The 24,717-nt window shown below is 56.1% G+C and overlaps 1 protein-coding gene across 1 annotated transcript; it reads right to left on the bottom strand.

Annotated features, from left to right (window-relative positions):
• Positions 1-6,293: 6,293 nt before the first annotated feature.
• Positions 6,294-23,876, bottom strand: LEMD2 (LEM domain nuclear envelope protein 2). Its single transcript, XM_047102245.1, has 9 exons — positions 23,123-23,876; positions 21,471-21,511; positions 18,337-18,412; positions 15,143-15,219; positions 14,162-14,241; positions 12,393-12,538; positions 11,264-11,365; positions 11,079-11,181; positions 6,294-7,865 (listed from the first exon to the last, which is right to left on the bottom strand). The coding sequence occupies exons 1-9, from the start codon at positions 23,850-23,852 to the stop codon at positions 7,715-7,717; spliced, it is 1,506 nt and encodes a 501-aa protein (XP_046958201.1). The 5' UTR covers positions 23,853-23,876; the 3' UTR covers positions 6,294-7,714.
• Positions 23,877-24,717: the final 841 nt, after the last annotated feature.

The raw sequence follows: 24,717 nt of genomic DNA, 5'->3' as shown, positions 1-24,717 counted from the left end.
CACATGTTTGAAAGGTGAGGCTGCCTTAACGGTTCCCTGGCCCGAGGAGGAAAGGAGAGATGGATTACAGGTGGGTGGCATGGAGGGAGGCCGGCCTTTGCTGCCCAACAGGACAGCCTGACCACCCCGGACTTCAGATTCAGGTGCCCTGGCTCCCCAGTTCCCGCCACCCTCCTCAACCTAGATGCTATACCTTTACTGATGCAGCCTCAGACCAACCCCACATTGCTGCCTGTAGAACCGACCATCATCCCTAGACCCCCAAGCCCACCCTGGAGCTCAGCCCCCGACCCCCTCCCCAACCCCGGGTCTGTGCAGTCAGGTCTGTGGTCCTGCGTGCAGTGTAATTTCACCTCTGCCTGTGAGCCACTGTTCCTTCCCCGTTCCTCTGCGCATGGAGGCAGGGCACAAATAGATAAATAAAACGAAATAAACACGTTCGTCCCTGTTAAGTTTCATCTCGTTAGATCCACCCCATCGCTCCGGCCTGTCAACTTCTCTTTAGATCCCAGCTCTGTCATCTGGTGTACCATCATCCCCCCCAGCTGTGTGGCATCTGCAAATTTGATAAAGTACATGGAGCGTGTTTGTCTCAGAGGAAGCCCCCTCCCCTCGTTGGGTGGCTGGAGCACAAGCGTGCACAGGCATGTGTGTGTACGCACACACACGCGCGCACACACACACACACGCACACACACACACTTTCCTCCGGCTGAGATTTGTCAGCCCTTTTCAGTCACTTGGATCCTGGTGGGGATCCTGGGCACCTGTGTCCCACAGGGGGTTTAGCACTCAGCAGCCGCTTGCTGTGCACGTGTCCCTGTGGGGGATGGGACGCTCTGGCTACACCCACGTGTCCTCACCCCTGTTGGCCTCTGTTTAAAGAGCCTCTGACCTGGCCATGCCCACTGGCCTCTTCCACCGAGCTTGGGGCCAGGCTGGTCCAGCCAGCATGGGCCGGGGCTCTCCTGGACAGCTGTGTGGCCCCCCCTCTGCTGCTAAACACACAAGTCGCGGTGCCTGAAGGCGCAGCTCTTTCTCCTCTTGGCTGTGGCTGCCGATGGCGGAGTCAGCACCACTGCATGGGGTGAGATCTCCTTCTTGCCCGTGCGCCCACTAAGTGATGTTCCTCTGATCCTTCTCTTCACGGGACCCCAGGCCTTCTCTTTGCGGTAATTGCATAGCAGGGCTAGCCAGCTCGGAAAGATCCAGATCTTCACTACAGAGCCTGCCAGACATTGCCTCAATGGAATGAACAAGATCCCAGGGCCTAGACAGACCTTCCGGAATCTTCTAGTCCATCCCCCAGCCTCCAGGCACTGGATGTTGGAACACAGAGGATATTCCTATAGCTCCCCTCATGCAACTGTTTGTTCTTCCCTCAGGGAAGGTGGCAGAAGCTAGTTACTTGCATCAGGTAGCTGATGTGAGTAACAAACCACCCCCGATTCTTGGCAGCGGCTTCTACCCACCTACACTGAGGTCTTGCTCACGCTACTGCACTGGGGGTCAGCTGGGGATTCTGGTTCCAGCCACCCTCGCTCCGGGACCCAGGCTGAGGCAGCAGCCCCAGCTGCAGCATCACACCAGGGCAGAAGAAAAGAGATCACAGATCGCGTGCTGGTCTTAACGTTTCTGCCTCCGCTTGCCCCTTGTCACTTCCATTCAGCATTTCATTGGTTGAGGCCAGTCACGTGGCTGTGCCTAATTTCAAAGGGAGTAAGGCAGCCTCATCTTTCCTAGTGCCAGGAGTTCTGGCAAGTGGCCTTAGTGACTACTCTGTAGACTAGCTGCTCCTGTCCCTCAGGGCCGTCCTGGGTTCCCGTCAGACCACTCGGACACTCATTCTCTGAGTCTAGTGTAGAATGTTCTACTTCCACGCAAGGGTCTGTGTGATGATACACACTCCTGGGGGATTTTGTCCATATCTGGATCAGCTATTCATTATGAGTCATGACCATCCCAAAACTTAGTGGTTTCATGTGACAGAATTCCATAGAACTACACACACACACACACACACACACACAGAAGAAGTGCATGTAAAGCTGATAAAATCTTGGGGCGCCTGGGTGGCTCGTTGGGCATCCAACCCTTGGTTTCAGCTCAGGTCACGACTCACAGTTCAGTTCATGAGTTCGAGCCACGCATTGGACTCCACCCTGGCAGTGTAGAGCCTGCTTGGGATTCTCTGCACCACCCCTTCATGCCCCTCCCCTGCTCATGTTCTCTCTCTCAAAATAAATAAATAAAGTTGAAAAAAAGAGCTGGTAAAATCTAAATAAAGTCGTGCCTGAGTTAGTATTGTATCGAGATCAATTTCCTGGTTTTGACAACGCGCCACAGTTTTGTGGGATATTGTCACTGGGGGTAGCTGGGTGAAGGGTACATGAGAAATCTCTGTACTACTTTTGCATCTTCTTGTGGATCTCAAACTGTTTCATATTAAAAGGTGGTAATAACAATAATACGGACAACCATGCACTTACTCATGACCCTGCCATTTGGGTAGGCTGGGTGGGAACTGGTAAAAGCAGCTTCACTGAGGCATCTGGTGTGCCAGCTGGGGGCAGGTGGGCATCTGTTCCCCACAAGGTCTCTCCGGCAGGGCAGCTGGGCCACTTTACGTGGTGGCTCTGGGCCGCACGGGTGGCCTCGGGCTGGAGCTGACCAGTGTCCCTCTGACCATCTTTCTCTGGTCAAAGCAGTCACAGAGCCAGCCCAGATTCAAAGGGCTTGATGGGAGGGGTGGCGGAGAGCGTGTGACATCCTCAGCTCATTGTCGTCCCCAGGTGTGTCAGACCATTTGCCCCCCCCCCCCCCCCCCGGGCTCCAGTTCTGCTCCCTCACTTGTGATGTAGGGATGGAGGCTGGAGAAGGGAGAGCGTCACAGATTTAGGGGCAGAGCTGGACTCCCACCCCGGGGCTCAGCCCGCTTCGCCCCTTCGAAGCCCCGGGCTCCGTGGCAGGGCCCCCCTCACCAGCCTGGCATCGATGCTGGGGGTTCTGTTTTGCACGTGCTGGTGTTTGCAATCAAAAAGTTCAGCGGCCCTTCCAAGTGTGCTTAAATTAGTCCCCATGAAAACCAAATCATTTCATTTGCAGAGAAGGGCTTAATTGCAAGGGGAAGGAGGCAAAGGGAATTCTGTTGCCTGTTTTCATTGAAGAAAATTACTGTACTTTCCCCTGTCTCCTTACTAAACAGAAACGGCTCAGAAATTGGGCTGTAATCACCAGTGATACCTCTTCTCTCCTTTCTTCTCAGAGCTTGTTCTGTTCCTCTGCTCCCGAGACCCTGCTCCGGACCGTCCCTGCTCACAGCCTGCGGGAGGTGGCCCCTCCACAGTGGCCTGCAGTCTCACCACACGCCACCACGTTGAGGGGTTTGTCCTCGAGGTCACGGGGGCCTTAGCCCTGCATCGGCCCCGGCTCTTGGCAGGAGGAAACATCTGTCTTCCTTTGAGAAATCTCACCGAATCTGCTCCAAGCCCTCCTCACTCGCCAGGGCCGCGGAGAGGTCACAATTAGGACGCAGGGCCTGGCCCAGCCGCGTCTTACACAAATCCTGGGCTGGTCTGCTTTGGCGCCTGGCCCCTAGACCACCTTCACCCTGGGGCCTTCTGTCACATGGTGCGGTGGGCTGGCAGGTCCTGGGGGCTCTGTGGCATGTTAGCTTATGACACACTCATAGGGAGCTGTAGCCCTCTCTGTGTGACAGCCCTGCCCCGGCTGGGACAGTCCAGCCTGATTGGCTCTGTGGCCAGGGTCCCCCTGGGGAGGGGGATATGGACACTTCAGGGAAGCAGGTAGCAGGCTGGTAAGTTGCAGGGGCGGGTGTATGAGTAAGCACCTCCATTAGGAGAGACAAAAAGGTGGGCGGGCCCTAGATGTGCGGGTGAGGGGCGCAGCTATGACTCCCAACGGGACAGTGGTCTGGAGGAGGGGGTGGGGAGCACGTGGGGACTCAGAGGCTCGGAGGCAGCGGCGGGTCTGGTCAGGGTGGGGGCAGCAAGGCGTGTGGCCTGAGCAGAGGTGGGGCAAGCACGATGGCAGGTCACAGGAGCCTCCTAGAGCCTGTGTGAGGTCCTGGCTCTTCTCTGGGATGAGGCGGCTTTACTGTTCTGGTGAACCCAGGGCAGCCCGACAAATCTTGAGTGGCCCCCCCTTACTTTCTTCGGAGAAGGGAAGAGAGCAGGGCTGACAACACAGGCTCTGGAGCTGGTCTGTCTGGGTGTTCAGACCGCAGCTCCACTACTTGCCTGACTAACCTGTGCCTCAGTTTCCCCCATCCCATATAAAGGGGATAACCACAGCGTGGGGGTGTTGTGGTCATTCAGCGGGCTAAAGCTCCCTATGAGCGTGTCATAATGCTGTCATGTATTGGCTGATTTTACCTTTTCCTAATAACTTCCCCCGCTACAGGGACAAAGTGATGAGTGCAAGGTCCCGGCCAATAAAGGACAGAGCCGGTCCTGAAGATGCTGAGTGCCTGCCTCCACCCCACTGCTCATTGGTGGCACGTTCCCCCACCCCCCTGCCCCCACTCATCCCCTCTGCCTCTCTTTTCCCTGGTGCACCATGGGCCCCTCTGTCCAGATTCTCTCCTTGTGTCTAGAGCTTTCTCTGGGGACAGGGGTGGAGAAGCTGGCCTGGCTGCCTGAGGAGGGCTGCTGGAAGAGTTGCGTCCAGTTGCTGCCTAACCACTGCCCGGCCCCTTCCCTTTGGTGGAGGCCGACAGGATAATGGATTTGAAGTCCGCACACCTGCCTCAACAAAGGGATTTTTGTGTGTGTGTGTGTGAGGCTCAAAGTCAATGGTGTATTAATTAAGGGGAACAGCTGCTACCGCAGTTCCTATGATAAGTCAGTGACAAATGGCCGTGTTTACCTTTCTCCTGAGCAGAGGCTCCGGAAGATGGCCTGGAGCTCCTGGGTGGACGTCCACGGCCGAGATTTGTGGGGTACAGCCTCTCCCTCTTGTACTCCCCAAGCTTCTTTATTGGCGCCACCCAAGCCCAAGAGGGCTATTTGTCACTGAAGAAAGACAGGTCCGCAGCCCAGGGAGCCTTGAAGGGAGTGGGCAGAGCAATGGAAACTTCTCTGTAATGGCTCCCACCCAAAAAAGATGCCCTCAGACCCCCTCCTCAGGCAAATCCCACCACCCTGCCCTGTCCCTTGTGCAGTGAGAGCTGCTTGAAAGAAAGACGTGGCCCTTCAAAGCGGAGGAGGGCTGCAGGGCCGGATCTGAGGCTGTGCGGCAGAGGACGCATCTCCGGGCCTTTGTGCCGCTCGGGCGCTCCGTGCTCCATAAAGGCAGGGGCCGGCTGGCGGGGGCCTTTTGTTATTTGGCTTATTTTGATCTTGCTCCCGCTCTCCAAACAGTCTCACAGAAATAGAGCCCTGCATTAGCTCCCTTCACAGCTTAAGACAAAACACAGCAGAGGGAGAATGTTTCACTGAAAAACAGAAAAGGGAAAGGTGGGCTCATTTCTGTCTGGGTCCTTTGACTATCAATTTATCCAGCAAATTCCCAGCAGATGGGAGGAGAGCGGTACGGTGCTCACCGGCCAGCCACCACCTGCAGGTGGGACCGCGCGGGGGGCGCAGCGGGGCCGGCTGAGGAGGAAGGGCTGGATCTTGGTGCCAGCTCCAATGCCCGCAGCTCTGGTGTGCCCTCCGGGTGGGGGCTGCCCTGGTGGAGAGCCGTAGGGCGGGCAGCTCAGTGAGCCCCTGCCCTGCAGAGTCCTGCGGGCCCTGCTCCCTCCCAGACAGCACTTGGGCCTCCGCAGTCTCCAGACTAGAGTGTTGCCAACATCAATCTCCCGCCTCCTTTAAGGACACCGTCGGCTGCCAAGGAGCCCCATCCGACCTCACTCTGCTCTTCCTTTCTCCCCCTGGGGGCCTCTGGGGCCCTGCGGGGAGGCAGAAATGGGGCCCAGGAAAGAGGGTCTACCGATCTCCAGCCCTTGCCACCCACTCACTGGGACCAGGTGGGTGCCTTTTGACTTCATCCTGCAGGGTGTGGTAGTCATGCCCTGTTGTAAATGGGGAAACTAAGGCTCTGAGAGGTTGTGTAGTTTGCTGGAGAACCCGGTGGCGAAAAGGCCGGGGCCCAGAGGGAGGAAGGCCAGCTGTCCCGAGAAGGCTCGGGGCCCCTGTTCTGCCCACCCCAGCCTCCTCTTCCAGCTGACCTCTCGGGAGCCAGTGCTTCGTAACCCCACCACTTACCATTCCTTATAACTTGCTTGGGCTGGGGGGGCGGGGAGGGAAAGAACCATGGACGAGAAACACATCCATTTTTAATAAATAGTTTATTTATCCAACAGTTTCAACCCTGATATTGAAGCCTGTTGCAGCGTTATTCTTCTGGCTGCAGCCTTGATTAAGAGACCATTTCTTTGCCACGGGGCTGGCGCTCAGAGTCCAGCCCCGCCGATCATCCAGACATCAGAGGAAATGAGAGAGTATTGCTCAAATGAGGGAGACCGGAGCTTTATTAAGGAAACAAAAAATACCAGGAAGACCGAAAGGGGGTGGTCGGTGCCTTCTGGAGGCAGCTGTTTCGGCTCCTCTGCTCGCCCCTCTCCCGCGGCCGCAGATGAGAACATATGGGGACGAGGCTCTGCTGGAGAGGCTCCTCGCACTTAACTAATAAGGCCCCCCGCCAGGGTGTTTGCGGAGACGGGCTCCCGCGACGCGGGCTGACCGGCTGGCGGGGGGCCGCGAAGGTCTGCGGCGGCGCCGGCACGCTCCCGGGGAGGCCAGCAGGGGGCAGCCGAGCCGCCCTTGCGAACCTAGTCGGTGCCGGAAGTTCTGCTTAAGCAGCCCCGGCGTGGGGACGCCGTGGCCGCCACGGGACAAGGTGACCGTCGCACACCGGAGGCGAGACCCTCCCCGGGTCCTGCAATCTGCGTTCACGGCCCGATGCAGTGCCCTGGCTGCAGGTCTGGTCTAGAACTGCGACTCTGTGAGCAGCACCACTAAAGAGGCCGCCTCTGGGCAGCCCTACCCGCCTCGCCGCTCTCGGCCCGTGTCTGCTCCCGGTTGCTCTCAGGCGGCCACGCCAGCAGCTCACTCCCGACCCAAGGGTCCTGCGTGCCAGGGCCTGGCATTTCTAGATAGTCCTTCTACAGTACTCGTTCTAATTGCTAGCACCTTCCCCCTTTAGGATAAAAGAGGCCCAACCCAGCTAGAGGACAGGCTTTCTCCCCTCACCCTTGAGCTCCCAGGTAACACCCTCTGAAGGCACATGGACCAATCTGCTCCCCGACCCCTGCCGCCCCAGCCTGCCATCCCGACCCACCGCCCACGGGCACGACGCCCACCCTGCTGAGTGCTCGCCAGCGGTGGACGAGCTCCAGCCCACCTAACTGCACACTAGCTCTGCAGGGTCTCACAGCTGCTGCTCTTTCATCTTTTTTGTTCATCAAAAACAAACCCTTCTCCCCTCTCCTGCCGGCAATCGGGGCACAGGATTGGACCAATGCAGAGGACAAGGCCTCTGGCTTTTCCCCTGTGCCCTTCAAGGAAGCCCACGCTTCCCTACAAGCTAATCTCTGAAGAGTCTTACAGAGAGACCTTTGGAACCAGAGTCTGGAGGAAGGTGAAAGTCAAGGCAAGTGTGAATTCAGCACTGGCATGTCTGGTGGCCTTCTCGCGCCCCCGGAGGGGACTGGCCTGGGACAGGCCGACTGGGAACAGGCCCCGCCCGGGATTTATCGCTCTGAGTCGGAGAAGGAAGAGGGCTTAGTCCATCTCCACACCAGCATATCCTCTCCAGCCACACGGTGGGACTCTGTCTGGATCCGGGATTCGTTGGACGCCAGGAACTCCACAGCCCGGTCCCAGACCCGCTTCATGCGCCTCCTGCAACGACAAGGACCAGGCTCAGCAGGCAAGCTGCGCCCCGGCAGCTCCACTGGGTACTGCCCAGAGAAGCGAGCTGGTCCGGACGCACCCTCTGTACAAACTGGGGCCCTGACTCCAGGATCTCGCGCAGAATTTATCTGCGGGAGGAAAAGGCATCAGGTACTAACAGAGCTCCTGCAGAGGAGAGGAGTTTCTTGAGCCACAGAGAAATAATTCCTCAACCTTCTCTGCTCCAAAAGCATTCAATTAAAGGGAGCTGAAGGGGGCCAGAGGGGGCCAGGGCACCCCCAGGTGTCCAAGAGGGAAGGGGTTGTGCTGGCCTCAGCCAGCGCTTGCTGGGACCTGTTACCGCAGCAGCCCGGGCCAGGCGGCCCCACCACCGGTGCCGGCTGCATTCTAATGCCCCATGTGGGCTAATTAAAGAGTGGCCACTGGGCTGTCGAGTCCAAACTCCACAGTACTTTGGAGCACGCGAATGAGCTAAGCATCCAACCGGGGAGGCGAAGAAGCTGGAGCTGCTCTTGGAACCAGAGCTACCAGCCAGGGCCCCTTCTGCTCTGCTGGGTCCCTGGGGCCTTGCATCCCCTTGGACAGCCCCCTGTGGTCTCTTTCCCCTCCAGACTAGACAGGAAGATTCCAAGGCAGTCAGGGAGGATTGCTTTGATCCTCTCTTCGATGAGTTCCCGTCTTTCGTCAGCACCGCAGACCACCTCCCTGTGACCCCTCGCGTGGAGAGTGAACATGGGTGTGTACATGTGGGAGCGGGAAGGTTCCACCTGGGGGAGGACAAAGGAGGGAAGCGCCCAAGGTGGCCCGTGGGTCAGGAGTCAGAGTTGGGGTGCCAGGGCTTTCTCCTCCAGAGGTCAGGTCCCATGGGGCAGGCCCACTGGGCTGCTCTAGCCCCAGCCCCCCCTCCCAGGCAGCGAGCAGGCCTGCGCCAGCCAGGCTCCACGGCTCTCCCTCAGTCTCACGGGCAGACCCTCCTCTGCGGGGCACGCCCGACGGTGCCCATGCAGGGCCGACAGCAGCGGACAGGTCCTCACGACATGAGGGTTCAGGTGCACCGACCGGGGGCCTGGGAGATAAATCGAGAGGCTGGGAGCCAACATGGCTTGAGTCTCCCGGGGTTTACCGACCGGGCTCAGTCCCGCCTGTGGTCCCTGCTGTGGCGTGGGAGCTGAGGCCGGGTGGCCCGGCCGGAGACAAGCCGCGACGGCACTCTTGCTCTTACTTCAGTGAGCATGTGGGTTGCATGGAACTGAAGCCCAAGCAACAAGGGCCACTCTTGGGTGAGTGCTCACGTGCTAGGCACAGACTTAATGAGCTGTGAGGCCACTTCCTGACACCCCGTCCCCCTTTCCTGAGGACTTGTCACTACTGCCTAATAGCACACATTTTCCTTATGCATCTTGTCACCTCTCTTCCTCCCTAGAACCAATGTTCCGCTGGGGCGCAGATTTGGGTTTCTTCTCCCCACCGTCTCCCCGGGACCCAGTAGCATGTGGCCTGCGGTTGGTGCTCAATAAACATTTGTTGAGTAAACAAGGGCTTCAGCGCAGCCCTCTGCCCGGCAGTGGTGTCTTTGTTTTGGATGAGGAAACTGGCTCGGAGTGGCCGTGACTCATGGTCACGTGGCGACTCCTGGTGGGGCCAGGAATTTGGTGGGAGTCTGAAAACACCAAGTGGCCTCCTCTTGGGAGCCAGAGGGCGACGTAGCTGCCTCCTGCTGAGGACCAAACAACAAGCACGAGCCAACGCTGCCGTGGTCAGTCTTCTCTCCCTAAGCTTCCTGCCTGCACGTCCCTGAAGAAGGATGAAAGTTACTAAGCATTTACAAGTAAAACCTTAAATGTTTTGCTCTTCCAGTTCCTCTTGGGTTGTACAGACGTGCCACCAGCGCTGGGCCTCGAGCAAGCTCCTTAACCTCCCTGTGCCTCAGTTTCCTCATCTGTTAGATGGGGTACTCACTGTTCTCACCTCACAGGGCCACAGTGAGGAGCCAGTGAGTGTGGGCTTTGCCCGGGGAGGGCACAGAGCAGCGCCGGCTTGCAGTGAGTGTTCGTCCCCCTCCGGAGAGATGGCATCCGGCTGGAGACCGCAGCGAGCTACTGAGGGGGCCCCACAATCTGGGCCGACACCTCGGCGGGCCCTGATGGCTGCCCCCTGGGACCCCGTCCTCCAAAGCTACCCCACATGCGGTTTTGCAGATGCCCACATCCGGCATCTGCAGCCCATGTGAAAGGTCCCCTGGTGTCATGCGGGACAACGGCCTGTTACCCCTTCCCATGCAGCCGTGCCCCCTGGGAACGGACCCCATCCACGGCCGTGAAGTTCTGCTTTCAACTGCAGGTACACTTGTGTGCGTGTGTGCGTGCGCATGCGTGTGTGGGAAGTGAACCGTATTTTAGATAACATGTCATGGGCCGTGGTTAAAAATGTTTGAAAAACAATCTCCTCCTTGCTAGTGACTGATTCAAGAATATGGGGCACGTGGGTGGCTTAGTCGGTTAAGTGTCCAGCTTCGGCTCAGGTCACCATCTCACAGTTTGTGGGTTTAAGCCTCGCGTTGGGCTCTGTGCTGACAGCTCAGAACCTGCAGCCTGCTTTGGATTCTGTGTCTCCCTCTCTGTGCCCCTCCTCCAATCACACTTTGTCTCTCTCTCAAAAATTCTAAAGAACAGACAAGTAACTGAGTCTGGCCAGCAGGGCCTCAGTGAGTGTGTCACTGGCAGCTTCTGGGAATGTTTTCTCCTGCTTGTGAGAGCAACGGGAGGTCCCTCTCTCCCCTGCTGGCTGTGACAAGGCAGATGCTGGTCCAGCTGCTGCTGGCCACCATCCTGTGACCGCGAGGAACTCCCGCCAGCCCACGACATCCACGGAAGCCAGGACCCCAAGGATCACAGAAAAAAGGGACCAGGGACCCAACTATTCTGTGTCTGGAGCGCACATGACTCTGGACTTCCACTAATGGAAACCTATCAGATCCTTCCCGGCTTGAGCCACCCAACGCTAACAGAGGAGTGGGACCATGTTTCTAAACCTCTGGTCTGCGTTCTGCCACGAAGAGCCGAGCGCCGGAGGAGTGGCAGGAGGCGTGCGTGGTGGCTCCCTCCCCTGGGATCCTCGGGGCTGAGCTCCCCCTCCCCCCGCCCCATAACTGATGCTCGGGGCTCCTTCCGTGGCACTCGGCGGGGCCGGACCAGGACTCACCGGCTCTGCGGAGGGATCAGGGTGTCGCGCACGTGCAGGATGCCCACGTACGGGTAGCGCTCCATGTCCTGCTCCCAGTCCACGTAATGGTCCTGGACCACGTCTGCAGGGTAGGGCAGGGGGCACGGTTTAGGACAAGGACCTTCCGGCGGGTGCCCGCAGTCCTCGCCCCAGGGGCCACACACCTATAATCTTCTTCACCATCTCATACATGGCTTGCTCCTCTTCTTCCAACTTCCGCCACCGATACTTCAGGAGGATCAGGAGGCCCCACAGAAAGGCCAAGCCTGTGAGGGAACAAAGGCCCGGTTAATCCTCACGTCACCTGCGGCCACTCAGAGGCACACTGCGTGTCAGTCTGGGTCGGTGGCTGCGCTGGAGGCTATGGGTGAGCCGCACAAGTGTTGTGAGCACCTACTATGTGTCAGGCCCCGGCTAGCATGCGGGAGGGGACAAAGGAGGTGGAAATGCAAAGGGAAGGCAGGCCATTAAGTGATCATCTTCCTCCTGCCGGCTGTCACCACAGAGGCATCCCCAGCCGTCCAGATTGCAGCTCCTCCCAACCGCATTCCGGGACTTTCATCTCCTCCCTTGTGAACCAGAACACGGCGTTTCATACATATATACATGCGGGGCCCTTTGTATTCCGGGATGCTGCTGCCGATAATGATGTCTGTGCCTGATGGCGTGGGTGAGGGAGCTGTGTGCACGCCCAGATGGCCTGTGATTTGTAACTCTGCCATGTCTGCAGAGCCGGCAGTTTCTAGGACTCGGCCTTTTGCCTTCAGAGACACCCCAAGGTCTCTGCTCAAAGGCGGCCCCTGATGTCGGGAGACAAGACTCGCACTCTGCTTTTCAGCTCAGCGCCCCGGGTCCTTCCTGCTTTCATCAGGTACCTAGAGCTCCCAAGGAGAGGGAGTAAAATTAGGCCAAGCTCCTGGTGCGCCTCCTCCTCAGAGAGGCCTGCACTCTGGGGCCCCCAGGGCGACGATGCTGGGCTCCAGCCAGCGCCCATCTCCCTCTCAGGGACACTGACGGTCCCCGACCCTGAGCAAGGATGTTTTTAGTTATCCTCACGCTCCCGCCACCAGTCTCTAAAGGTAAGATGAACCAGGGCAGAGGCTGACTTGTTCATCTCCTCTGTTTTATTAGACAGACCTCAGGTTCACTAGACAGAAATGAACTCTCTGGGCCTGGGCTTCCAGAACTCATCACTCATGCCTAGGAATGTCACTGAGCTGGGCTCCTGGGAGGTGCTCTGGGAGCAGTCCCCGCGGCACAGGCAGGGGGGGAGAAGGGCAGCCAAGGACTTACACCAGAAGAAGATGAGCAAGTTGGTGATAGCAGTGAACAGGGCGCGGCTCAGGCGGCAGCCGACACCCATGCGCGGGCGGGCGGATTCCAGGCACACCACCTTGTCCACGGTCGTCACCAATTCTGATGGGTCTTCCCCTTTCAACCTGAAACAGGACACAGGGCTGCAGACACATTCAAAAGCTCCCAGGAGCCGTGGGATCGGCCCCACTCAAGGATGGGCTTTGAGGCCTCTACTTGCTTATGAAATAGACTCGGTATCCTGGTTGCGTGCTTTCCCGAAATTTCCCACGTTGGCTACTTAGGAAGAATAAAGCTTTAAAGACGGCAGCAGGCTTGAACCCCTACCGCTAAAGTGACGTCCCCCTCTGTCGGGTCTTTTGACAGCCCCTCTCAGCGTGTGGAAGATTAAACTGTAAATTGGATTCCCACCTCCCAGCATAGAGAAATGGAAATGTTTACTGAATTGCTGGCTTTGCACTGCATGGCAGGAACTGAAAGAGTCTGGGAGGGTGTGCTTTTCCTCAGTGATGGTGACAAAGAGGCATTATAAGCTGTTTAAGGGTAAAGATCGGGGTGCCGTGAGGCTCAGGGAATGATGACCACCGGGCTCCCCGAGGCCAGGCCCCAGCCCCAGCGCCTCCACCCTGGCCACTGAGAGGAGGTGTCAGGACACACGGGGATGGATGCCCACACCTACACATTCTTCCAGCTGGGTGACAGTCTCGCGCTCTGGACCGCACAGTGCAATGCCCAGTATCTGTAGCGTCCCGACTTCTAACGACCCACTTTGAACACTGGTCGTGTGAGCTGGGCCCGGCCCCCCTCCTGACTACCTTCCCCAGAGTGGAAGGGCGAGCGTCATCATTCTTCTGTGCTAGCAGCTTCGGTGAGTGCCGTGGAGGATAAAATCCATATTCTCCTTCGCCTTTCCTAACACACAGGAAAATCGCTCAGCCACTCAGAGAAGCTTTATTCTTTTTTAAGCCAACGAATTTTAATCGTGCCACGCATCCAGTTATCAAGCTTTGGGTTGAGCTGCCCGAGGGGCTTCTGGTAGAGGCACTGCTGATGGAATTAGTAGTCTGGGTGGATTAGAGAGGAAGGGAACAAAACCCTGGAGGGTGTCTGAATATCAGGAGCTATGGCCTGAGCAGAGACCCCGACAAACCCTGAGAAACGAGAGGCAGTGCCAGGATGATGAACTCTGGTGGGGGAGGGGGGGGGCATCACTGGTGTGCCCTGCCCCCGCCAGCTGAGCAGCCAGATGGGGCTTTTCAGGAGGGCGAGAGGGCTCACCATCTCTGCGAACAGTGCTCCCCAGAGACAGAACTGAGGCGGAACTGCCCAGTCAGAATAAAATCCAGTATTTCCTTTAGCCATTTCCACACAGAGTGAAACCGACATGCAGAAACATTTGTCTAGGAATGAAAACTAGCACCCGGGGAGAGGAAGTGCAGAAAAATGCCTTCTCCAGCAACCCACGTGGGACCAGTGAATTCAAAGCGAGTCACCTGAAACAGGTTTAGCTGGAACACTAGGCTAATGTCCCGCCACCCGGATTTTGTGTCTTATCTGCACCCCAAACGCTTCTTCCTTCCGTTGCCTGGCTTCAGGCTTAGCCCACAAGGACTCAGCTGGGAGACCTGCCTCTAACTTCAGACCCGAGACACCTCTGTGAGCACACGGCAGTCAGCTGATGGGTGAGGACCACGGCCACGGGTGCTTGTGGCGGGGCCGCCACCCTGTGATGTCTCGCCCGCACTCACCAGATGCCCACGTCCTTGTTACTGCTCAGTATCCAGGTCAGCGCAGCTTCAAACTTGGCAGAGGAGCTGCTGGTCACGTTCTGTGGGAGGGGGCGGGAGATGAGTTCTGCGTCTGGGCCGAGCAGCGGGAACATTATTCTCCTGCTGGATTAAGAAAGCCCTCTCCCGTGCCCTCTGTGGGCCCCAAAGCCCTGTTCCACTACATGCACAGCAAAGTGGCAGGCAGGAAATCTGGGCTGCTGGGAGTCAAGAAGGAGCTCTGCCCGGAGGAGTTGATGTGGAAGCACACACAAGGAAACGACGCAGGTCTGAGGTAGCCAAAGGAATTATCATTTCCTCGAGGACCAAAGTGTCAGGCCAGAGAGCTGGCAGCTCATCTTGGGGAAAATGAAAAACAGTGTGGGGATGGGAGCCCAGTGGCCAGTCCCAGCTGTGTGGCCTTGGGCAAGTCCCTGTCCCTCTCTGAGCCTCAGTTTCCTCGTCTGGGAAGTGGCAATGACCTAGGTGACCCCTAAGGTTTCTGTCAGCTCCAAAGTTCCACCATTCTATCAGACTGGGGCCAGGCACACAGTCAAGCAGACCCTGAGCAATCTGCACAGTGAACGAAAAGGAGAGAACGGACAGGTGAAATGTAGATCCACAAAGCTGCTGGGAAGGAGAGCAAGGGGGAGCGAGTAAAAGGGCCACTTGAAGAAGAGGTGGCCTGCAGTGGCCGCACTGGCCGCTCAGGAGCCAGCCCCCCACCCACATGCCAGCAGGCTGGGCTCTGGCTCATAGCTCACCTTGGACCGGTCACTCCTACTGCTGCCTAAACTTGCAGCAGCCTAGCACTCAACTAAGTTAAAAAAAAAAGGAAAACAAAAAAGCCAAAAAGCAAACACAAAACAAAAAGGGGAAAAAAAAAAAAAAGCAGGGCTTGAAAGATCACTACAAAAGCGCCAGCACCTCCCGGGAATGGGTAAGCGCTGCAGCCTTACTTACTGCTAGGTATTCCTGGGCCTCCATTACAGGAATGCATTTGCTTTTTAGCTTCTCTGGATTTCCACATTCAAAATTACCTAGGAGGAAAAAAAACACACATTCAAACACAAAGAAGAGGTGGGGGAAAAAAATGACTCTGAAACGGACTAAAAAAAATGCAGCAAGAATCAAGCCATCAGCTCTGATAGGGAGCATGTGGCCCCGTGGCTCTGGCTTCTGTGGGGCATCTTCACTCTGCAGCAAGATCAAAAGCCACTTAGCTTGGATCGATTCCAGATCATTAAAACCTGACCTGCAAAGCAGTGCGGTGATTTGCATTAAATGACTAAAAAGCTGCCCAATCCTAAGGTCTGTTTGCAATTGATCCCTAAAAGGATCAGACAGATAGCTTTGGAAGGTACCAGAATGGCACTATAAATAAACACAACCTGGGAAAAAAGAAAGGCAGGGAGGCCGGAGGCACTGCAGGGATTCTGACCGTGACATAGGCAGGTAACCTGAACTCCAGGCCCACCGTTTCAAGGGGTTCTGGGGAGGGGTGTCCAAAATGGCCCAAAGAGAAAGAGGGCATCTCTGAGCTGGGTAGTGGGGCCTCGGCATGGTGCTCCAAGGGGCCACTCCCTTCCAAGCACCCTGGGTGAACAGCTCCCACCCAGGATGGAGCTGGGAGCCTCCCCTTAGGCCTGCCCGGGGCCACCTCCTCTGAAAAATCCCCAGCCCGTGGGAGAATCTTGTTGGACCAAATTGCTCTGGACTTGGGGGCCCACCACAGCCGCTGGTTCTCAATAGCCTGCTATGGTCCACCCACAACGTGCTGTTTCCCATGGGTCACTAGACTCCTTGAGAGCAGGGACAGCACAGGGTCGGCATGTACAAGAACCTGAACCCACCCACGCACAGCCTGACTGCTCTTAACCTGGCACAGCTTAGGGGCTGCGGATGGCTAGTCTGTGCGTCTGTGTGCTGGGGACTGAGTGGCTGGGAATGAACATTAAAAGCTTCAGAACGAACTAAAGCTTATCCCTCCTATGCCAAGTTGATCTTGACCTTATGGGACCCCCGAGACCAAGGTGGCTGCCATGGTCTGCCCCACCCCAGATCACCCCGCCTGGACCACCGCCACGGCCTCCTGATTGGTTGCCTCCTCTCCCCTTTCTCTTCCACGTTTGAGCAACCAAACTTTAAAACGATTCTGCTTACGTGACACTACTACACTCAAGCTGCTGTCACATTTGCATTCCTGGCTGCTGGCTCTCAGCACATCACTCCCCTGCTCAGAAGTCTCCCCCGGTGCTCAGTGCCTGCAGGATGAAGCCCCGAGGGCCTGGCCTCTACGGCCACCCATGGTAGAGCCCGGCCGACCTTTCCAAACTCCATTCCTTCCATTTCTTCTTCCCTCACGAAACCAGCCGCTTCCAGCCCTGACCCTGTCATTTCCCCTTTGGCCTTGCCTTCCCCCACACATATGCAGAACCAATCCTTGCTGGGCTTCAGCGCCCGGCAGACACCGCCTCCCCTGTGACACTTTCCCGACTGCTCCAGCTAAAAGGCAACGTGCCTCCTGGAACTTCCGGCCTCTCAGTTCTCATCCAGTCACACTGTGTATCAGCCAGTGGTCAGGGAGGTAGGTGGTTTGTCTCTTCTACTAGACCATAAGCAGCCCGTGGGCTGCAAAGGCCAGCACAATTCCCTGCCCAAAGGTGACCTCCAAGGCAGGGCGGGGGCAGGAGGGGAGTATGGCCTAGTAGAGCCCTCATTCCCCTGCAGCGAGACCCTCAGGGTCGCCGCTGCCAGGCTTGTCAGAGGACAGCAGGCAGCAAACCCCTGGATGGCATAAGCCAGGACCATATATGAAGGGTGGGATGGAGGAAAAATGTCTACCAGCATCCACAGTTTAAGAGGAGAGCTTCTCTACTTTATGCCCCGGGGGGCTTCTGAAAATGCAGACTTTAATTCATAGGTTCGGGATGGGACCTCAGAGTCTGCATTTCCAACAAGCTCCTGGGTGATCCTGATGCTGTTGGTTCCTGGGCCACAGCTGAGTCACTAAGGTCTGGAACACCCTCATAGGCCAAAATTTATAGTCTAAGCACCTCAGCCATGGAGAAAGGCCCCTGAGGCCTGCGATGCTGTGAGCTCCCATTCCTCCTGCTCTGCTCCTCTGAGCTGCTCACAGATGCCTCCATGACCACCTCCAGTCTCCCACCGTTCAGGAGGGAGGTGGTGGCAGAGCTGGGATCACAAGACTGGCCCCGAGGGCTGAGGGCCCACTACAGGCCCATCTGGCCTTGATTTTCTAGCAACAACCTTCCACAAGGGTTGGCCCCACAGGTAAGAGGTGCCTCCTGAACATCTCATAAGACTGAAGAGCTCTGTCTGATTTTGGTGCCAAATATATTTAGCCTGGTACTCAAGCCCTGGTCATTCACTGATACCTTTAGCAAGTGATTCTGAGAGGTGTGGGGAGGTGGTATCTCTGGCCTCAAAGAATAATTTTCTAAATAAAGTAGTAGGGGGACCTTCTGGATGGATGACTTTTTAGGGGCATCCTGGGGGTGCTAGAAGTACCCTCCTCTAGAGTAGAGCACTTAATTTTCATTTTGTAAAAAAAAAAAAAAAAAAAAAAAAATACCCAAGATTACCTGGTAAGATGGGGAGTTCCTGAGAGGGTACAGGACTTCTCTGAAGTCCTGAGGCCAGATGGGGAGATCAGGACCAGCTGTGACACCAGGGCCCTGGCAAGCTGGATGGGCCCGAGTGTGACTGGCCCCCCCAGGCACACCCCTGCCACCTGCCTATGCCTCTCCTCCTGGCCTGGCCGACCACCTGATATAGGGAGGCCCTCTAGGTCAGAAGACCCAGACTCTGAGAAGACCTGGGGCCTGGCCCCTTCCAATCAACATGAACCCCCAAAACATCAGGTGGTGGGCATCTAGGGAAGGCAGAAAGGCCTGTGCATGTGCCAGGACCCCTGGGACCCTTCAAGGGGATATAAGAACGAAATGTAGGCTTAAAACAGATGTGTCTGAGTGGGGAAGCAGGGAAGGCAAGACTTGGTTTCTGAGTATATCTTCTAGAAGATCTCCACAGAGCATCTCAGCCACCTGCCGGCCAGCCAGCCAGCCCCAGCCTGGCTGATCGGGTAATAGCCCACACCCTCATGAGGAATCTCAGGCCTCAAGATACCCACTCACCGGCTTGGATGGCCAGGAAGTTGTACAGTTCATGCAGCAGCTCCAGCAAGGCCGCCTTCTGCTTGGCCTGACAGAACTGAAAGGGCACAGGACAAGCAGTCAGCAAGGAGGGGTGGGGGGAAAGGGGGCTCTGTCTGTCTGGTTTTACCTCCTCGGTTACACTGTCAAGTACTAAGCAGCAAGAAACACCTCATACTTTAAAAACAAAAGACAAAAAAACAAATTCTGCAACGCGGTGGGCCCAGGACAGGGTCGATAGATATCGGGTTAACTGACCGAAGAGGAACACCGTGAAAGCAGAGGCAGAGCTGAAAGCAGACACGGTAACTAAGGGTCTGCATCTTGGAGGCTCCCGGCCTCTGTCCCATGGTTCTCGCTGGAATAAAGGCCACTAAGTGGGGCTGCGGAGCAGAGGCGATGGGGCTGTGGGGAAACGCGGGAGCCCGGCCTCCTTGGCGGGCCAAGCAAATGCCACACGACTGCAGTCGCTTCTCCCCTCGGGCCACTCCCGTCTGTTTTTGGAAAGTCCGCTGTCTGCATGCTGCCTACAAATTGTCTGTTCTGTGGATTAGCTGCAGCAAATGCTTCATCTCGGACTGGCTTCTGGACTGGAAATGGGAAATTTCTAGAAACCTTGCAACTAGAGGGGGAAAGAAGTCACGTGTAGGAGAAAACAGAACTAGGAATACAGGCCTACCTAGATCTCCTGCACCTGTAACAGAACTGACACCAGTTTGCTAGACTCGCTAGATTTAGGAGATTTGAAAGAAAGGCTGCTCTTCCCTGAGAGCGAACGGCAAGCCATGTGCTGTGCTGAGTCGTTTACACGTGGGCACGCACTGAAGCGCCACCACAGTCCTGACCGCACACCAGTTTCTCAGACGAGGAGCCCGAGGCGGAGACCTTAGGTAGGCCACCAAGATGCCACAGCTAACGGGTGTTGGAGCCCCCCTTCAGACCTCCTCTGCGTTGTCACCGGGCGGGGTGTGGACCGACGCCTAGGGTCTGGGCTCTGGCTCTGGCTCCAAACTGCAGAAGGGACCACAGTCACTTCCCTTCTCAGGCTCACTCGTTGCCCTCACCTGTAACGGGATGGACTTGGTTTCTCACAGTCTCGGAGGCCAAGAAACGTCCCCTCGTGTTGCCTAAAGACCCGAAAGCCTTTACGAGGTACAAAATGACACAACCAAGATTTACCCACAGGATCATAAATGTTCAGAGACAACTCACAGGTCTGTAAGCAGAATTAGGTATCCAAACTACCTTTTAAAGACTAATGAGATGGCAAATGTTGACGACAAGAAATGTAACTGAATATACACGGAGATCCCAATTCTATAAACACAGGTACGCAGACGAGATGGGAAGGAAATTCCCCCCAAGATGTGGAGAGTACCCCTTGGTGGCAGAATCATGGGTGATTTTTGTCACATTTTTCACATTTTCTATACTAAACCTTACTGTCACAACCAGAAAAAAAAAGCAGTAACAATTAACTCTGTTCCAAACTCACCGACATTTAGGCAAAGCGGGGCTGATACCACCTAAAGGGAACAGGAGGACAGAAGGCACCAGACAACGAGACGGCCTGATTGAGACAGCACACCCACTCCCAGCCTGTCCACACGCTTTCCGCAGCACAAAGGCAGAAAGAAAAACGCTAAGTGTCGTAGTTGGCTGAGAAGGGAAAGAACACGTATATCTAAAACTCAAATGCCCATCTGGGTTCTGGGTGAGCCTGAGCCGCGCAAAGAACAAGACTTTCGGCATGAGCCTCACCAAAGCCAAGAAGCATCTGCCAACTTGCTGTTCCTGTGTCCACCCTTCACAAAGGCCAGCAGCACCCCATGCAACCTCAGCTCACTGGAGCCTGAGACGACGCCCAGACCCTGTCTTTCGATGCTCTGATGTGGCAAGTATCCAGTGTGCTCGCTGAGCGCATCTCTCGCAGGTACCTGGACTATGCCTGCCTGGGCTCACTCGAGTGGGACGAAGAAGAACCAAGCAATAGCAACCAGAGAGGCCTTATAGAAAAGTTCCTTGTTTCCTGTTTTTGCTTTCAGGGTTCAAAGTTCTGGCCACTCCCTCTTTGTCTGGGCCACTGCCTCTAATCACCCACTGTGGTTTTCACGACAGAAGGCAGGTTAAACTTCTTATGAATCTGTTTTCACAAAAACAACTGAGAAGCAAAGATACTTGGTGGATGACTGCAGTAAATGAATGCAATGAGACGGCCCCCAATAGGATACCGCAGAAGCCAAAAGAAGCAATAAAACCTATTATCGGGACACCCCTTCGTTAACACGGGTGAGAGAATGAACGTGTGGCCGTGGGTTGTTTCTTTCCCAGCCCCCGGGCTGCCAGAGATGGAGACTGAGGTCTCGGGGGAGGCCTGGCATTGCACACTTAATAATTAGACCACTAAGTCATGCCCTCTGGCAGCAAAAGGCTCCTCCTTGTAGGATTTATGACCTGAAAATTTACTGCCTCCTATCTTCCCCAGACTGTCACCTGGGCCAGCTTCCCAGCTCCCTGCTGATGCTGCCTGCATGACTCATAGACAGATAGGGCTGCTTGCATTCCCCAAATATTATTTGTAGGGAACATTAAAGCTTCATAAAACAAATCTATAGACTAACGGGGCTAATTCCACTTTAGGTATGTTTAAAACCAGCCCCCCATGTTTCAAATCCGAACAGCATCGTCAGAGCCACAAATGTACTACCAGAGGGAAAGGCGGACCTGAGAACCCAGCCTCCCGACGCTTAAAAACCACCAGCCCTTCCTCTGGAAGCCAGGGAGCTTGAGAGGTCCTTCAACCACAACCTACTGCATCCCCCCAGATTGACTTAGGCAGAAGATCAAAGTCCCCAGTGCTGTGATGGATGGGAGAGCTTCCATAACAATCCCAGGGTTGGATCTTGGGAGCTCAATTCTCTCTGTTTCAAGTACTCCTTTTGCTGCCACAATTGAGTCTGACACAAACATCACAGAACACGATGTGATTCTGGTGCATTACAGGAAGCACTCCTGAAAATGATCCTATTATGATCTTTTTTCTGGGGAAGTTTACCTCCTGACGGAGGCTCACATCCTTGAGAGGAATAACAAAAGCTAAAGAAATTCAAACTCACCTCATCTGTTTTACTGTCACAGTCCACTGGCAATAATTTCACTGAGACCAAGAAAAGAAACACAGGAAATTAAAAGTGTGGGTTAAGGAAAAGATGACAAAAAAAAGACCACTCTCAAAATTCAGGGGAAGTAAAACATTACCAGCCTAAGGGTGGGGATCAGAAAGATGTCACCTAAATGAGGCACTTTTAAAATGCAGACATGTCAGGGTTTCCCAATCCTAGATTAGGAATTAGGACCAGAACAGCTGGGTCCAAATCCTAGCTGGAAATGATTAGGCATATCCAGCAACTCAACCACGCTGAGCGTGTTTCCTCATTTGTAAAATGGGATCAATAAAGCCCTCCCTGTTTAACTCGGGGCATTGGCCTCAAACAAGTCAATACACATGATGGTTTTGGAAACTGCAAACAATGATGTGTTGAACAGGGATCAGTAACATCGTGGGAGGGGAAGTCCAGGTAGATTTCAGTATATATCCAAGAGCTGTTGTCTGAAAGCATCTCAGCGGTAGGACAGTATACTGTCTGACTGTTGTGGTATCAGTACAGTCCCACAGACTCCCGGGTCTGCTTACTTTCTTTAGTAGGTGGATACATTGCTCTTATAGCCAAGAAACTATTTGGGTGTGTGCATGAGTCTGGGATCCCCATGCCCACAGGCTTGTTCATACACCCAAATACCCATCTGCTGCAATAGCTAAGACATGATTTGGCATCTCCCTGCATTTTGGCCGTTCCTGTTAGGCATGGAAAGATGTGGCCTTGGCTTGAGGCTGGGAACAGTATTAATCACATTCATCCTTTGCAAAGAATATCAAAAGTTGGTGAACTACAATGCCACTTTATACTTACACTTTAAATTTATATACTTTACACCCTAAAACTTATAAAGGAATGATTTCTATGTTGTTTTCTGTTCGGCTAAAGCCCAGAATTACCCAAGAGGCAAATTTTCCTTTTAAGAAACATACAAATCGTCAACTATTCAGGAAACATACTGTATCCTGCAGACCTCTAATTGTCATGTCTAATCACTAACTAAAGTGTGGACAGAAGCAGCATAGCTGGCAATGTCCTTGACTCACAGAACCCTTCCTTAACACACTCCAGGAGGATAATGTAAGCAAGGATAAACGCCTCCATTTACATCAGTTTAAAGTCTTTTGGTGCTGCAAAGCTGGGAACCCAACCAGATCCGATCTGTGGGCAGTGAAACCTGGGGTGCCTTGGAATGGGCACTAATGTGTGAATGAGCAAGAGATCCAAGTTAAGAAAGAACTAAAAAGGAATGGGGGTGGACCTGTTAGAGAGGGGTGTGGTTTTCTCTAGAGAGGGAAAACCAGAGGTTGGGGAAGGAGTGACTACGAATGAAGATTGCTTCCAGCACGTGGTTGAAAGGGAGATTGGTAGGAAGGGCTAGGGCAGAAAATGAGAACAGGAGAGAGTGAAGACAGAAATTATTGCAGATGCAGGAACTCCGGCCCTCTTCTCCCACCGCTGGAGGGAGGAGAGTCAAGGTCTGGAGGTAAGAAGACAGCCAGAGGCATCTAAGGCCCGGGAATGTGCAGCCTGGCGCTGAGAGGAACGGTGGTGGTGCAGGTGGACACTCGCGCGCCCGGGGCCCTCCCCTGCGCCGGCCCGGGACGTACTGTTGTCCTCCGCCTCCTGCGGCGCCGAGGGCTTGCCCATCTTCACCCAGAGGATGCCCAGGAAGACGAGCAGCAGCCCCAGGCTGGCCCAGAACAGGAGCCGGGACAGGCAGCGCTCCAGCCGCCGCCCCGCTTCGGGCCGGGCCCGCGCCGCGCCGGCTGAGCCCGTCCGCGTCGCTCGCAGGCCCGGACGCGGGTCGGCGCCGAGGAGGTTGGAGGGCAGCCGTGCCGGGGCCGGGGTCGTGGCCCACCAGCGACGGACTCCGTGGCCCGGCGCGGCCCGGTCGAGCGGCCGGGCGTCCTCGTCCTCCTCGGAGCTGCCCCGGACCGAGGCGCGGCGCCTGAGCGGCGCAGGGCGGGCGGGGTAGGCGAAGCCGCGGCTCCCGGACCAGGAAGCCGCGGAGGCCCCGAGATCGCCGAAGGCCCCAGAGGTCGCGTAGGCCGAGCCCGAGGCCGGCGGGGAGTGCCAGGGCTCCGCTCGCAGGGAGGCCGCAGCGGGCCGGGCTCGCAGCGGCGCCTCTTCGCGCAGCCGGGCCTCCTCGCGCAGCCGCTCCTCGCCCCGCAGCCGGGCCTCCTCCCGCAGCCGCTCCTCGCCGCGTAGCCGGGCCTCGCCCCGCAGGCGGCGCAGCTTGTTGCGGTAGACGTCCCGGGTGGTGTCGGTGATGGGTCCTGGCTGGAAGCCCAGGGCCTGTAGCTCCCGCCGCAGCTCCAGGTCCGACAGGCCGGCCATGGCCAGGACGCCGCCCCCCGCCCGCCCCTGGCGCGCACCGCACCCGGAACTGCTCTCGCTGGCGGCCGCGGCGGAGCGGGCGGGGCCCCGCGCCATGATGGGAAGGTCGGCCTTTGCCGCCATGTTGAGAAGGTCGGCGCCACCCCGATTGCCGGCCATGATGAGGGGGTCAGACTCGGCCATTAAGGCCGCCATGTTGGAGAGGTCCAAGGATTTTTTTTTTTTTCCCCCCTCCCTCCTTACTCAGTCCTCCTCCTTGTCTGTAAGGCCAATCGGTGTTTTCTTTCTGAATCCTCCGCCCCTTGCGCGGTCCCTGGCACGTGGTAGGCACTCAGTGAATTGTTGATTTAGTGAATGAATTGCTTGATGGTGAAAGACAAGTCACTACAGAGAGCAGGCAGATGGGACCCTTCGCCGCTCTGTGCTTGGGGACCTTGTGTGATCCCTTCTGCAGTCAGGGAAGGGCTTTGGGTCGTGGACTAGACGCCAGGCATGCTACGAGACCCGGTCCGACCTGAGGTCGAGGGCTACAGGCTTCTGTGTTTTCTTGGGAGTTAACTCTGAGGTGGGGCTCCGAGGGGGCACCGGCCCTGCCTCAGGCCAGACACCGCATGCGCCGAGAAGGCAGAAGAGCCAAATGCCCTTGGGCTTGAGTGGGCAGTTCAGCCTTCTGGGAGGAGGCCATACGTCTGGATAGTGGGATTTCTCTGAGAGATGGGTAGGGGAAGACCCCTGAGATACAGTCCTGTGTCCCTTGCAGATTTAGGTTGAGGACATTTGAATCCCAACTGCACCACTGTTAGATGTGTGATCATATCCAATGAACATCTCTAGCTTGCTGGCCAGTAAAGTTGATAGGGTTGCT

This window comes from Lynx rufus, unplaced genomic scaffold (genome assembly GCF_022079265.1).
Source record: "Lynx rufus isolate CCGP_SWC_20201006 ecotype Redwood Valley unplaced genomic scaffold, mLynRuf1.p SCAF_6, whole genome shotgun sequence".
Taxonomy (NCBI): domain Eukaryota; kingdom Metazoa; phylum Chordata; class Mammalia; order Carnivora; family Felidae; genus Lynx; species Lynx rufus.
This window is presented reverse-complemented; position numbering and strand designations above follow the sequence as displayed.